Here is a 17,033-nt window from a genome sequence, read left to right on the forward strand (position 1 = left end):
GATGCTCTTCAAACGCGCTGTTTATTCAGTTTAAGTAATTTCTTATTTCCTGAGTATGTGGTTGTAGCAATGGTTCATTTTATGCAAATTAGCTAAACATACCTAGTGTATGTTATATTATTTATCTTTAGAGTAACAAAATAGTGTTTTCGAAAATACCAAGGAGTTTTAAGACCAGATTAAAGCTCTTCGATATATTATAATTGATTTAAAACTTAGAAAATGTTATTTCTTGACAAACGTTTGTTACATTCTCTTTAATAGTCATGAATATACAAATTAGTTTATTAACACATGAAAAGCCAGTGTCTAAGTTACATTTGTGTACCATTTTTATTGTTTTATCACCAAAAAATAATAATAGGTAAGGGTAGATTTCTCGGAAGCACAGAGCACCAGAAACACAGAGCCATGTATTTGCAAAGTAGGCCCACGACGAAAAGACGCTGTAACAGAAAAATATTATAAACGGGTTGCTTCAAAAATCTAACAAGTACATTTTAATTTTATGCAAAATATAGAAAAATGGGAGGAAAGGATAGGGTGTAGAGGGGGGTGGAGGGCGAAGGGGAAATGGAACAAGGAAGAATATTTAAAAGGGAATGCTACGTACCTTAATCACAGTTACCCTACAACGTAAACCACAGCAGCGCAGATACACATACACACACGCACTCACGCACGCACGCACGCACGCACACACACTACTAACTTACATAGATTAACTTACACCAGATTACCAAATCTGACGAAGATACGATGTACTTATCGTCTGTATATTTGTCATTTCAAAAATGAATGCTTGCCATGGAAACAATGAAAACATACATTTAATTTTAATTTTAATCATTTTTTTTTTTATATGAAGATTTTCTATTTTCACTCAGTTGGTCTTACTAAACAATGAATACTTTCTTGGAGGGTGAATGGTATGACTTACTTACTCCCAGCTTATTACAGCAATATTAAATTATTTTCATTTCTCTGTTTTTACTGAAGCGAAGTCGGTTATAGATAATTCAAACTGTTATCTCGGTAGCTTCATTGTAAGTATCGTGATATTGCAATTGCTTACTCGTGAGTCACGTGATGCCTCAATAGAATTCTCATTAGGCGTATAGTGTCTAAATGACTTTCTCGTTAGCAGCTTTGTGTCTCAATAGCTTTCTCTTCAGTAGCGGTATCTCTCAATAGCTTTCTCGTTAGTATCGTTGTGGCTCGATAACTTTCTTACTAGTAGCTATGTGTGTCAGTAACGTTCTCTTCGGTAGTGTTTTGTCAAATAACTTTTCTCTTTACTAGCTTAATGTCTCAATGGCTCTCTCGTTAGTAGTTTTGTGTCTCGATAGCTTTCTCGTTAGTAGTGTTGTGTCTGCACATTAGCTTCCTTGTAAGCCGCTTTGTGTGCCCATAGCTTTTACTTCAGTAGTATTAATGTTTCAGTAGATTTCTCATTAGGAGCGTAGTGTCTCAATAGTTATCATTAGTAGCGTTGTGTTTCAATAGCTGTCTCATTAGCACCGTTGTGTCTCAATTACTTTCTCGTTAGTACTCTTGTGTCTCAATAGTTTTCTCGAAAGAAGCTTTGTGTTTCAGTAGAATTCTCGAAAGAAGCTTTGTGTTTCAATTGCTTTCTCGTTAGTAGCTTTGTGTTTCAATAGCTTTTTCGTTAGCAGCATAGTGTCTCAATAGTTTTGCCGAAAGTAGCCTTGTGTTTCAATAGCTATCCCGTTAATAGCTTTGTGTTTCAATAGTTTTCTCCTCAGAAGCTTTGTATCTCAATAGTTTAGTAGCGTTGAGTCCCAAAAGCTTTCTGTTTAGTATGGTTATGTCACAATAGCTTTCTTATTAGCTATTATATGTCTGAATAGCTTCTCGTTATTAACGTTGTGTCGCAATAGTTTTCTTGTTAGTAGCGCTGTGTCGCAACAGCTTTCTGGTTAGAGGGGCTGTGTCAAAATAACTTTCTAAATAACTATTATATGTCTGAAAAGCTTATCGTTAGTAGCGTTGTGTCTGGATAGTTTGCTGGTTAGTGGGATTGTGTCATAATAGCTTACTAATTAGCTATTATATGTCGTTAGTTGCGTTATGTCGCAATAGCTTTCTTTGAAGTAACGTAATGTCTCGATAGCTTTCTCTTTGATGGCGTTTCGTCAGAATAGCTTTGTCTCATTAGTTTTCTCTTTAGTAGTGTTGTTTGCTTATTGTCAGTTGTGATTTTTGTTCATATGATTCTCCAATCAGCGATTTGCAGCTTATTACATTTTGCAAAAAATAAGCTCCGTACAATGTCGAAAACCAGTAACTTTAGCTAAAGTCTGCTAGAGTAGACATTAATGATTGTTTTAAAGGTCAGCTGGTTTAGAAAATCATATGGACATACTTATATCGATCACTTTTTAAGGCAAGGTAATTCGGTATACTCATTCAGCTCTTGTTTGTGTTTTTATGAGATGTCTGTTCGTGCATAAAATCTTAGTAAAACATTCATTCATATAGTAAAAGCTAAGAGCGGATTATTTACAACTGAGTGACAAATATCTCTGTGGTCCTATTATGGAGCTATTGTATTACATTTTACTTCTGTTACAAAATGAAATCGTTGATTATTTTAGGTGGGTCTACAATCAACTGTGTAGGCGGATACAGATGTTTGTCGAGTAGGGTATGTATTCCACTTACTCATGTTTGTGACGGACAAGCACAGTGTAGCCATGAAGATGACGAACAACTTTGCGATTTTACGTGTCCAAGTAATTGTTCCTGCTCAGGATATGATGTAAACTGCAGAAATAGAAGTATAAGCATGGCTCAGGCAAGAACTATGCCCCGAAACACTCGTACATTGGATTTGAGTGTAAATAAAGATCTAAATGAAGTTTTACATCATCATAATCTAATGCTTCCATTCTTGGTAAGACTGAACCTTTCTCGCTGCGATATTGACACGGTATCAACTCTTTCATTTATCAGAATGACGAATCTACAGTCACTTGACCTGAGTTTCAATGTCATACAAGTGCTCTACACAAAAACATTTAACACGCTAAAATATCTAACCAGTCTGTTCATACACGGGAATTTTAAGCTCTCAAAGATTGAGCCAAATGCTTTCAATGGGCTAGCTCATATTCGCGTTTTGAACTTTGCAGGGTCAGATCTGAGAACTATTTCAGCGTACACATTTACGGAACTCAATCTTGAATCACTGGATATCTCTAATAATGCTTTAGAAGAAATAGAAAATTTTGCCTTCAGCAAATTGTCCGTTGTGAGATTAAACTTTAAAAACAATGATATAACAAAATTTAATAAGGATACTTTTACGGGCGTTAGAAACCTTGAAACATTAATAACACCAGCATATAAATTTTGCTGTGTACGACCAACATACCTGCAAGAAGAGGACTGTTTTCCATCTAAAGATGAATTCTCATCGTGTGAGGATTTGATGAGACTTTCTGCCTTACAAACCATGCTTTGGTTAATTGGGCTGTCGGCACTTATTGGAAACATTCTGTCCGTCGTATATAGGTTGTTCTATGATAGAGAAAGGCTTAAACTTGGCTTCGGAGTATTTGTTACAAATCTAGCAATTGCTGATTTTCTAATGGGAGTTTACTTGATTATGATAGCTGTAGCTGATGCTGTCTACAGGAAAAGGTAAGCTCACTTTCTAAATCTATTTTTAAAATGCTAGCTTCATTGATGACTTCGTTTCCTTTCAGGTATATTATACAAGTAAGAAATTTTAAACAATTCATAATTTACATTTAAGACAGAACTACACTGGTACTCACAAACTCGACGGAATAAGAGGTTTAAGTGAATCAGTTGGCGGGAATAATTTCTATTGGCCCAGTCTTGTAACCCCACAGGTAAAACATGAAGTTGCGTGCGCGCAAATAACTGGGTTAAACTCTCAATGGTGTTTTCCCACTGTCGTTTCCAAGTTGTTGCTTTATGTTCTTGTTCAATTCTTTTACTTTGTGTATTTGTGTGAATGCCATTTTTGCACATCCATATATTTCGCTCCGGGGAGGCAGCGTTCTTAGGGTGTGGCTATTCCTGTTTCATATTTGTACTAGTTTTGATATTAGCTGTTACCGCATGTAAATCTATTTATGCTTAAAAATCAAAACCTTGTGTTCAATCCGTTTCTCAGAGAACTGACTTTATCCATTTTAGATACATATTTGTGGACGAATATTGGCGACACAGTATATGGTGTAAAATTGCAGGAGTCCTATCAACAATGTCATCTGAAGCAAGCGTCTTTTACCTTTGCCTGATTACAATAGACAGAATTCTGGTAATAAAGTATCCATTTGGTCAGATAAGGCTCTCATCAAAGAACGCAACATTACTTGCAATATCTGTATGGGTCTTTTCACTTATTATTGCCATATTGCCAGTGGTGTATAAAGACTACTTTGAAGACAAGTTCTACTCGAGATCTGGTGTTTGTATTGCCCTGCCTTTGACAAGAGATCGCCCACCAGGATGGATTTATTCAGTAACTGTGTTTATCGGACTGAACTTTGTAACTTTCCTTCTGATTGCCTTCGGTCAATGGTCAATTTTGTTGGAAGTAAGGAAGTCCAGTTCGAAAGTAACGAAACAGCAATCTGCAAGAAAAAAAGATCTAAAGGTTGCCAGAAACCTTCTCCTTGTAGTTACAACGGATTTTCTGTGTTGGTTCCCGATTGGAGTTATGGGTAATATGTTTTATAAGCTTTTAAGGGTTGTTTTTGAAGTTTATAAAATGTATGCATGCTATAAAACATTTTCTCTTTGTTTGATCAAAAAATCAAATTATGCAAGAAGTAGTTTAGCGTTACATAAAAGAATCATAACGATTAGTAATAACAATTGTTGTTTCCAAACATACTTCTTCACTTGTCAAGCATATTTATCTTTAAATATACAGGTTTAATGGCTCTGACTGGTCACGTTATTTCTGGTGATGTTTACGCCTGGACTGCGGTGTTTATACTGCCGATTAATTCGGCATTGAACCCAGTGCTTTACACACTTTCTGCAATTCTTGGAAAACAGGTAATTGACTGAGTGGCATTAGTATGAAAAATATTTGTAATCCCCGAATGGGTAGTATAAGGTAATCGGACGTCTGTCTGTCCATACGCTTTGGTGTAGGAAGCTCAAACTTGGTAGACAAGTAAGTTGTGACCAGCAAATAACATATATTGATTAGTTTGGTTCCCCAAACGTCAAAGTCTCGTTGACTTCGAACTTCATAGGATGATTGTCTGTGAGCAGTAGATGGCCCATATTGTGTTGTATAAGCTATTCTCGGGGTCAGTTGGTCAAAGTCAATATCAATAACCATTTTGAGACAGAAAGCGGTTTCTTCTCAAATACTAAAGAACACATTGGCCTATCCCTATTGTTGTTGGGTCACAAGGTAAAATACCAAAGCCACAATGATATCGAGACTGAAAAGTGTTTCAGCTCAATATCCTAAGTACCCTTCGTCTTACAGTCCACAAACTTGATAACATGATTGCTTTAGGGTAGGTAGTTCAAAGGGCAAGGTTATTATGCTTTCGGTACTACAAATGGGACCCGTCATCACGCATCATGGGAAGGTATATATGTTTTCCAAATATCTTGTTGTTAATATAATATTAGGTTAAAATGTGCATTTCTTTTTATAATTATTAAAAAACAAGGTACCATTGTCTATTCACATATAGAAGTAAAGTACATCTACTTTTACCCTACTGGTTAATGAAATATATCGGAAATTATCTCTAGTAATATAAGTATTCGAAGCAGGCGTAATACATTCTCTATTTTTTTATGTTTTATTATTACACTTTTTAATTTTCCTTTCGTTGTCAGAGCATTAATCCAGATTTGCAGGAAAGCCAAAGAATTGGAATCTATCAAGGTATTTCTTAAATAAACAATTATAGTTAATTCAGACAATTTTGTACTTGTCCTTCGTAAGTGACATGATATCTTAGGCCACGCTGACACAAAATAAGACATGTTATCTCGTTGTTGATTTTGAATATGTACATATACATATGTAGTATGTTTCTTATTTGTTACATACTGTCTAAGGTTCTTTCCTCTAAAAGGTAAAAGAAATATTTCTTCAACTGAAATATGTAATATTAACAGATATATGAAATTTTCCTTTGTTTTAAACAAATAAAATCTTGTTGGATTATCAAAGTGTCATACTGCCTTGGTTATAGCATGCATGAACATTGGACTAGTATATACTCTTTATATTTAAAAAATAATAAGTCCCCAAATGTGGTGAATCGTAGAATAACCCGTGATTTGAGTGTTTATGCGTAAAAATATATCACTCGCGTAAGAACGAAAAACACTGGTTATTCTACGATAAAACACACTTTGGAACAGTGTTAGAAAAAATGGTAACTACTTTTTGCCCTCTGAACTACACTTCATGCTACGCACCTGGATTTGTCTGTTGAAATTTCCTCCCACAAAACTGTAAAAGTTGCAGATTAATTCATAAAACTTTACACGGAGTGTATAAATGGAATAGCCCAACCACGATGCGCGCGCAGCACAGTTCAAGGGTCGTTTATTGCAGAATAATCCGAGATAGAGTTTGCTCTATATTTATGTAGGTTATTCGCTGGTCGTGTTAGAATACTGTTTAACTTAATGAAAGATTTGTGACAAAAAAAAACTAAATAATTGTAACCTAACTGAGGCAGAGAATAAAGCTAGATATCTGACACTCTGTAAATGTTACTGGAAATAAAGAAACGGAATTCAGTTAATACACATATACATGTAATACATCTTCCAATCCGACCACTGATCCCAAAACCAAATAATCAAGGGCAGAACGAAACGACAAAATTAAACATTGCCAACAAAAATCATAACAAAAATTCTCACAGCACAACCAATAACAAAACCTGGGTCACATTGGAAGGGTCTGCAGGGTCTGCAGTCAAACGCTTTAGGAAGTTCAAATCGATTTAGCGGGTACCCAACCACCGCTCCACCAAAAGTAATATTAAAAAAATATAGAAAACCGTCAAATATAGAAAAATGATTTTTAAATGTCTCTCTAAGAAGCAGAAAGTCATGTTAAATGAAAATGTTTTTACCTGATAGTTATATTCATTTTAACAACATGCTCTTCAATAACAGTCAGACAAGATGTTAGAAGTTTCAAACGTTTAATAGTAATAAAAGAGCTGCAACTCTGAAAAACGGCAGTTGTGAGGATTTTTGTGTATCGTTGATACATTGTAGGAATTTTGCAATTATCCTTATCTAAAATCTAACAACTGTAGAGCAGTAAATTTTATTTTTCGCTCACAATATCAATTGCAACAGAATTATTAAACGTTTAGGCCTTTGCTTTTATTCAGTTCATCTTTTAGTATGTTAATTTAAGTTTCAAAGCACTACCTGCCTATAAGTGCACCAGAATATATACATTACGTACAGGTATGCAAGAGAAAACCTAGATTTTGTAGCAAAGAAGTGATTTTTACGATAAAAGATATACTGTTTTCAATACCTTTGAAAACATTTTCTTTCCAAGAAGGCAATGTTTACTCATTAATATTCCCTCGTCTACACCATTTCTTGCAAAATCTGTAATAGACTTGGAAATTTTACACCGACATTTACCGAAATTAACATCTTTATTGATACAATATATTGAACCTTATATAGACACGAGTGTCGGATATAACATTAAGGTTACTAGTTTCAATGTAAACTGCTCACAATAAAAAATGTGACTCAAAAACTTGAGTGAAATCAAACAAAATACCTTTTTGCGGTCACATAACGACTTATTGATCATGAAGTTTATACGTTTTACTGTATAACTGAGTTCTGCCTAGGGATACTGAAATTTCATTACCTCTCACGAACAAACTCAATCATTCCGTGTTCAAATGATCCTCATGTGTTTCAGGCAAACATATCTTTTGTAATATGACATAAAGCGATCCTATTGATCATGATATCATATTTGACAGTTTACTGTTTCCAATCCAATCATCGGTGCATTATCTCTAGCAGTGTACCAATGCTACTTTATTATTTTTACATATTTTAGAGCTTGGACAGAGTTTATTGAACGTAAGAAGACATCTGAACAAGCCTCCAGCAAAACGAGGGTACCAAAGTCTTCGCAAAATCATGGAAAGTGAGGGTAGAATATCGCACATAGATTCTCTGGTGATTGTTGCAAAGTTAACAAAATGCTTAGATGCTTTACATAGCTGTGAAATGACGATTGAAAAATTAAATATTGACAACGTGCTTGTCAAGTTCTGTCGTGAAAAGGTAAGTTGTCGATTTATTACTGGAAAAAAATGATAACAGATTCATGTGAGAAAAATCAAAACAAGTAGGTAGTTGCTGTCTTTGTCTCTCTGCGTTTGTATTGACCACAACTGAACGATATCATTCAACATTGTATTTCCGGAAGTTGGGTTACCGGATCTATACATTACTGCCTCCGTTTAAACGTTTTGGTCTTAATATTTTCGTGTATCTGGCTGTGGGAAAATTTGTTTTGGGTTTAACGCCGTTTTTCAACAGTAATTTAGTTATGTAACGACGGGCAGTTGAACTTACAAGTGTTCCTGGATTCTGTACCAGTACAATGCTGTTCTTCGCTTCCCCACATGAATCAGAGGTGGAGGACGAATGATGTCAGACGCAATGTCTTTTATAAAATTGTCAGGGAGAACATACACCCTGCGCGGGGATTGAACCCGCGACCCCGAAACCCGTAGATCTGCGCTTTCTCTATTGTACTAAGCAGGCGAGTTGCTATGGAAAAAGTAGTGTTGAATAATGTATGAACAACAAATATTATAATGTGTATTATAAATCATTTACAGCAGGGATGACAACTGTAAAAATCAATATGCACATTCGGTTTTGTATAAAATGTTTCTGACACATTGTATATAACTTTAACATTTAAAGCTGAAACCAAAGGAACGTATAGTCCATGTGTATTGCTGTCTTTTGTCTTTTTATATTTAGCTATTGTGACCGCTCAATGTCTGCCGTACGTCGTCCGTCGTGCGTCCATCAAAACAAATCTCCTAGAAAACAACTGGGCAGAAATACACCAAACTTCACACGAATGATTCTTGGATGATGCCCTTTCAAAATTATTTAAAGAATTGAATTCCATGCAGAACTCAGTTTGTCATGGTAACGAAAATGAAATACTTTATGGGCCTTTATCAAGATTTTTCAAGTTGTGCCCTTGAGGTGAAAAGAGGCCCCGCCCAGGGGTCACAAATTTTATATAGACTTATATAGGAAAAAACTTTAAAAGTCTTCTTGTCTAAAACCACAAGACATAGGCCTTTGATATTGCCTGTGGTCCTCTAATAAAAATATTCAAATTATGCCCCTAGGGTGATAAGAGGCCCTGCTGGCGGAGTCTAAAGTTTTACATAGACATATAGGAAAAAACTTTAAAAATCTTCTTGCCTGAAACTGCAAGGTATAGGCTTTTGATATTTGATATGTTGCCTTTCTTAGTGTTCATCTACCAAAATTGTTCAATTTTCTACCGACACATATACTATGGGATGTTTAACATAACGTTATCATGTCAGACACTAATGGATCAACATAAACCTAAAATATCAAACAATCTATAAAGCGTATGTAAAATCAAAGAATAAATCATCAACATTGTTGAAGCGCTGTAAGCTCATGTTGAAATACCTCGTAGCCCGACCCTTTTGATTTTTGTTATGTGTTTAAATACTGTTGTGTGTATCTTTGAAATAGAGTCAGTGTTAAGGAACTGGCAAATGCGATAATGTACTTAAAGCAAGTTCCCAAACGATTTAGAGGTGAAGGATGAATTATTTTAGTCACGCCGTCTTTTATCAAACGTCAATAATACACTTCTTTGTTAAATAGAAGCAAAACTAGAATACTATTAAAAAATTAAAAGAATTTTGCTTTATTTATTTACATCTCAAATATGGTGAAATGTCTTATTTATGCTTTTTTGCGACCTTGTGAGAGTTCCATGATACAATACATAATGATTATAAAAATAATAGAAATTCTGAAAAAAACAACAACTTCATTTTCAGAAGACACATCGTTTTATTAAGGTTCTATGAACGTTTAAGTGTTAAGGAGCTCTGTAAGAATATGTCTTCTTTATGAGATCCTTTTCGTTACTTTACAAAACAGCGTCAAACTTTTCCTTATATTACCTATCACTTTTCATTTTAGTTATCAAAAAAGCAAGTATGACCATATAACCAAGATAACCGCATTTACATTAACTGAATATCTGTTTTGCGTTACTTATTTAAATCATTAAGTGTCAATGGGCGGTCTAATTATCAGAAGCGCACAATACAAATTTATTCCGTTTAGTTATATAGCTGTTTAAAATTGTCATGAAATGATTTGTGTAACATTTCAGAAGACCTGGAGCTGCAAGATTACCCAGGAACCAGTGCCGTCTAAAAAAGCAGCCGATACAGCAAATGATATGATGATGCTTGGAAGAATTATCGGCTATTTGGTTGAAAATAACACACGAGCCCACAGTAGTCGTACTGAGAAAGAATAAATTGTACAAATGTCTAGAGGGATTTTCAATCATTTGTATATTTTATTGATTATTCTTACACTTTTGCATTTTCACTTTTATATATGTTATTCATGTTTATGCGGCGCCTATTAGCCGCCTGAGATTTAGTCATGATGCTGAGTCCGTCGCCTGTCTGTTATCCTGTAAACATTCTTTCATGTGCGTGAATTTCAAAAAGGATAAGCATCAGTTGTTAACCTCATCCACACGACATACCGAGTGCACAACACAGGGCTCTAGATCTTACGTCGAGATCTAACTGAGAAGTTAACAATGAAATAGCTCAAATATGTCTGCTCCATATATTTTTAACCAGGGTCTTAGGGTTTTCATAAAACTAAAATCAATTATTAGCCTCATTAAGACAACATGCAAAATGCAAGTACGCAGGTCAGTAGGTCCAAAGTCAAGGAAACTCTTGAAGGTCAAAGGTTATGGTCACAACATTCAAAGCGGCATCCGTGAGAATAAATCGCCTTTTGTGATAACGGGGCCAATTTTAGCATTAGCATTTTAGTGATTTAAATTTTACTGTTGACGTGTCATTAGCTTTATCTGTTTTTTAGATGGAAGCGTACTGGACCAAGAACAATGACTTTTAAATATATGTGTGAAAGAAATTCTTTTAATGATATAGTTTGTATATGTACATATGGCTGTTTTTCACACACAGGGATGAGGATCCTTTTCAGCTCAATATTTTGACTATAAAACGCATTCTTATTGTCAGAAAGAAACTTAATGTTATTTTGATGTAGTTACTTCATTATTTGGTATTACATATATTTTTTATTATTTTTAATTTAATTTATACAAATAATTGTAAGAATGTAAGAAACAAAGCATATTTTAGTGTTTTTAATGAACCTGCTGTAAAATGTACTTGTTATTGGTTATAATAAATTATAGGTCAATGTCTACAAATAAGAAACAACAAAACAGGAAATTTATTAACCTATAGCCTGCTGGTGGTAAGTGATTCTGCCTTTGCGACTACAACAGACTACGATCCAGGTCTGAGACTGTTCGCTGTTCAGTCAGACAATGCTCAGTGAACACACCCTTGATAAACAAGTGGTACTGTCCAACTGAATGGACTAATTCATTTTAGAAATTTAACAGGGTAAACGTTGAATGTAAGGAATCTGTAGCAATCATAAGAAGCTGTCAAAGGTCATACAATAAAGTGTAAATATACGTTTTAAGAATAACATTTTGTCATTGTATAGATAATGTTTGTGGTATCCGTACTGTGTATTGTTTGTTGTTATATATTGATTTATATTTAAAAGTTTTATCAATTTCTTTGTATAATATGTTAACATGTTTTCTTTATGTTTGTTGCTATTGTAAAAGAAATTAATGTTCACTTCAGGCGAAATTTGCAAGACACTACATGGTTAAAAACCGGACAATTGGAAAAACTGGGAAAAGGGACTTGCACAATAGTGTATATTTGTTAATAGAAAACATCCATTAACGGCTTAGTAACGCAAACATGACAAAATTGTTTTATTGTTCTTTGATTTTTATTTATTTATCTACGTGTGTTCAATTTTTTAATTTACAGTCATCTTCGTTTTATAAACGTAGCAACATTGTAGATTTGTTTATAGTTAAATATTTGTATTTTGGATTGTTAGATATTTGTTGTTCGTGTTTAAATTGTTACATATACATCTATGTTGTATTGTGGTAATCATGTAGTTTAGTTTATACTAATTTATTTTATCTCGATTATGATGAAAGCTTCAAGCTTATTGGAACCAATCTCGAGTCCGATTCCTTGAAAAAACAGTACTGATGTCATATGAGAAGTCATGGTCGTGACCCCTGTGGGGCTCGAAACGACGATCCCTGGACTGAACGGCCGACACCTTATCCAATAGAGCACCGCTCTCCTTAATCATGTAGTTTGTTGCATAAACAATACCCGTAACAAGAAAAAGCGTTTATGGGACTATAATTCAAATTAGATTGCAACTATAAAAGGATAAAGCAATTTTTGGACGAAAATTATTATTAGACAAACTAAATACATGACCTGCATTTCGCAGTTGTACTGCAAATTATAATATCTGGAAATATTGTAGAATAGCTCTTGAACTACAAAAATCATTCAAACGTCTGCAGTATTCTTCGAGAGATGCTTTTGAATGAAACGTTTTGTTTGGCTTTTACTTTGTCAATGTATTATATATTATTCAAATTGTACATTGCGTTGCGTGTGTAAGCGTGCGTGCGTGCGTGTGTGTGTTATTCAATAAAGAATACAACTGTATGGATATTCTTGAGTGTGTTGAATACATCCAAAGCCAATGCAATACGTTATAGTTTGCTTCTGATGTAGCCCAGGAGGAGCAAGAACAAACTAATTTCATTATCTTTTAATATATTCACCAATTTGGTATTGAAGACTTGATGGTGTAACATAATATTATACATGGACCGACAATCTGTCACAATCGGATGATTGTCGGCGTGACATTCACGATCGTGATCACCGAGACTTTTCATCAACGAATAATTACTAAGCACCATAAGCAGATAATAAAATATATTTATATGGTAAACCATTCATAGCACTCTTCTGCAAAGGATATGACTTCTGACAGGCTTGCTTATGAAAAAAAAAATCTTAGAACTCAAGTTTATGTATGTCCACTCGAGAGGAAAAATAGTGTTAAGATTTCGGATAGTCTTTGAATGTTATACAGCGAGGCAAGGACCAAATTTCGTCAATTTTAGGTCAGTGAAAGTATACAATACTTTGCCACGTCACTTTGAGTCATTTTTTTAAACTAGTAGAGGCGTTATTGAACTCTTATCAAGGTTATTAATTTTTGGACTGTAAATAATTAATAGTAGCATACTGGCTGACACTCCTATAAAATTTCTACTATAAAAAATAGACATCATATTGCTGACGGTATTACGATTGGATTTTATGATAAAAACTAGCTAAAACTCCAAGCATTTCTGGAAACAGAAATCGCACGGCTTATAGCTTTTCCTTTCGTTATCAGTATGAAGCCGGCACGAAGCATAATCACGTTACATATTGGCCTATTGACATATAAGAAACGAGTCTGCTATTATTCTTCTTTGTTCCTATCTATTTTAACCATACCTTAAAAATAGTCCATTGACTAAATAAAGTAGTCCATATGACTACATATATAGCCCATTTGACTATACAAAAAGTCCATCTGACTATACAAGTTAGTAGTCCATCTGACTACACTAAAAAGTCCATATGACTGCATCAATACAGCCAAAATATCTGATTAACATAGACTTAGTAGCTCATTTGACTCAATGCAGCACATTTGACTACATAACTGTACAGACAACCGTCAAATACAACCAATTTTTGTCGTCCATTTGACAACTTGCGGTAAATTTGACTGCATATATAATCTCATTTTGTCTGTAAACATTATTTAGAATTGAATATAAACAAATGCAGACAAAGATTCTAGTAGTCCATTTAACTACATTTAGTCTATCATGTTTATGAACTTGTAGAAAGTCATGTTTATCTATTGAAATAGACCCCATATGGGTTTGTTTCTATCATATATGACAGGCAAACATACTTACTATAGCTATACTTACTGCTATATGATAATATATACACAGATGTGCCACCAATTAGAATACAGTATCTACCACTATGGATTGCTTCCACTCCTGAAGACAAACAATGTACATGCATGAATTACGTATCTGCAATGCACTTCAAAATTATTCCCCTCACATTGCGGCAAAATTTTTCATATCCAAGATTGTTGAAATGAACACCATCCCTCTGTAAAATATTTGCCTCAGAATGTTTCATTCCTTTCAAATTCCAGTATGTTAAATATTCATTTCCAACAAGTTCTCGTTTAAATACCTTGTTTGCTTCTCTCAGTAATTCATTGTATATATACACTGGGATGTGGCGGGTGTGTTGCCTTGGAATTAATTGGCAAATAAAAATATGTTTCAAACTGTAGCGACGTAAGAAAAGTTGAGCAATTGAAACAATTCGTAATGCTATGGTCTCTGCATTTAATGCATCAGAGCCTAGTGAATCAATGTCGTTACCACCGATGAACATAACAACATAGTCTGGATTGTGCTTCACTAACGAATCTTGAAAAAGCTGTACATGATTCGAGTTTGTTATACAGCCGCCACTTATTCCGCAGAACCTTACATCAATTGCCGAATTAATATCAAATGGATCATAGCTTTGCAATTTATCAATATACGCCTCAAACCGAGCTATATGAGAATCTCCAATGAACAGCAAAGACATTCCTAGCACCAAGTTAGCTATATCTTACTGGGTCGAAAATGACCGAGTACGAATAAAGAAAATTAAAACCATACAAAATACGATTGTCCTGTGTTGTACAATACGGCGATGTCTGTAGTATAACATTACATTGTGATAGACATCAAATTGTAGTAAAACATCATAACTGTACGTGCTAGAACCTGTTCTATTGACGATTTTGAAGTTCTTGATAATTTGCGCGTAATTGTTTCCTGCTCTGCAATTGAACAACATTAAAACCCGTACCGTCCCGTACTTACATAAATTTATTTATTTTTCAATAAATCTGTATCTGTTTACAGATTTTATTGCAAAGCAGATATTTCTTTCCAAAATCCGTTATTTTGAATGGGAACAATATAGGAGAGTAAGCCAGATAACAAAATATTCATATGATATATGAGGTTTTTACTTGAGTGGTGCTGCACATTTTATTACCTCTTATGAACACACACAGTCAACACGAGTCGGCTATTAGTTTGCTTGGTTGCATTCTATGCTTCCAAAGGATCTTTTTACAGATTTTATTGATCAAAAATACAACTCTGCTATTAATGATTATATACATAAATATACTGTTATATAACTGCTTTCACAAAGCGCGCTACCTGTTACCAACTTGTATTACTAATAATTGGTAAGAGTTATCACACAAATTCAAGCATAAACGTTTGATAAACTTGATCGGGATCCATATTGCTGAGACCAGTATGAAAAGTATTTATATAACTTATGTGTTACAAATGACTCGAACAAAAATGTTTAAGTTGTTGTATTCTTGCGTTATTTTCAGAAATAGATATTGTTTTTTCTAAAAGGCAAAACACATCATAACTACAAAAAGCGATCTACGAGCAGTAGAATGCACACCAAAGTTGATACATCAACATTCATCACAACAAACTAATACAGTGAATTAATGTCCCCCGCCAAACAGGTTGTTTTGTGAATGAGAGGCTACTTTTTGAATGTTTGCAGTTACTATATCACGGCCCTGTGGTGATCAATATTTGTATCAAATTTCATAAAGATTCATCAACGAGTTACCTTGATATCTGGGAATTTCTGAACTTTAAAACAATTAAAAGCTAATGACTCTGAAGATACTGAAGTGATGTGGCGAAAGCCGTTTGTGTACCACCGCCGTGTATTGATCAACATTTGTGAAAAATTGCTTGACGATCCGTCGATAGGTTACTTTATCTCAGTAAAAAATCTCCATTTTTATCAAATCAATGGGAAATATCTTTAATGCTACTGGGTTATATAAATAAAGATCATGTTAATAATTATATGACATTTGGTGATTCTAAAATACTTCTTTAATTATAAGCATTTTCAGTATTGACGGACGGACGCATGCACACAGGCACACGTAGGCACTGTCGTACGAACAGCCGGACGCATAATTCCGAATCTATGTCCCTCCACCTTCTGTGGGAGATAATCAAATAAAAAATATTATACTGTCAGTTGCTATATTTAAGTATGATCGATATCTTGTCACCAGGGTAAATCAAATTTATTTTAACTGTAGCAAGGTAACTAATTTTCCGTCTTTAATAGCTTTTGTCTTCGTCCTTACTATATTAACCATCGTATATATTTCATTTAGTCATTATATTAGTGTGTAAACCCAATCGTTAATTTTTGAGTTGTTAAATGCTCTTGACCTTAAACTAATTGTATAAAGTGATTCCTTATCTAACGTTTTACTTGACGTTATATTTGATATGACCAATTTCTATATTGCTACAATCAATTGTATTGCTAGTTATAAACTTTACGTCACATTTGATATGATGACTGTATACTGTTAACTTTCGTTTGCTGTCACCATATACTTATAAATGCTGTATTTTGCCACATGGGTCTATGACCTTCTGGTTTGTATGAAAAAAAAAATTTAAAAAATTAAAATAAATATCTAAGACACGAGTTCCTCAATGTTAGTCTCTCAACCACACCCGCTCAACACGTTACAAAGGTGTACTAAATGTTTGCTATACACGTAACAGAGAATATAAATTTCCAGCGTATTATATTTAAAGGAACATCTTAAGTCTGTTGTTCTATGTA

The 17,033-nt window shown here is 34.2% G+C and overlaps 1 protein-coding gene across 1 annotated transcript in view; it reads left to right on the forward strand.

The window, feature by feature from the left end:
* The window catches only part of LOC123556838 (uncharacterized), a 56,695-nt gene extending 43,787 nt beyond the window's left edge, over positions 1 to 12,908 (forward strand). Inside the window, exons 20-25 of the mRNA XM_053544517.1 lie at positions 2,619 to 3,666; positions 4,192 to 4,721; positions 4,934 to 5,061; positions 5,869 to 5,917; positions 8,096 to 8,325; positions 10,457 to 12,908. Of these exons, the coding sequence (XP_053400492.1) occupies positions 2,619 to 3,666; positions 4,192 to 4,721; positions 4,934 to 5,061; positions 5,869 to 5,917; positions 8,096 to 8,325; positions 10,457 to 10,606 (2,135 nt within the window). The 3' untranslated portion in view covers positions 10,607 to 12,908. The remainder of the gene's footprint in view (positions 1 to 2,618; positions 3,667 to 4,191; positions 4,722 to 4,933; positions 5,062 to 5,868; positions 5,918 to 8,095; positions 8,326 to 10,456) is intronic.
* The last annotated feature ends 4,125 nt before the right edge of the window (positions 12,909 to 17,033 follow it).

This window comes from Mercenaria mercenaria, chromosome 5, assembly GCF_021730395.1.
Source record: "Mercenaria mercenaria strain notata chromosome 5, MADL_Memer_1, whole genome shotgun sequence".
NCBI lineage: Eukaryota > Metazoa > Mollusca > Bivalvia > Venerida > Veneridae > Mercenaria > Mercenaria mercenaria.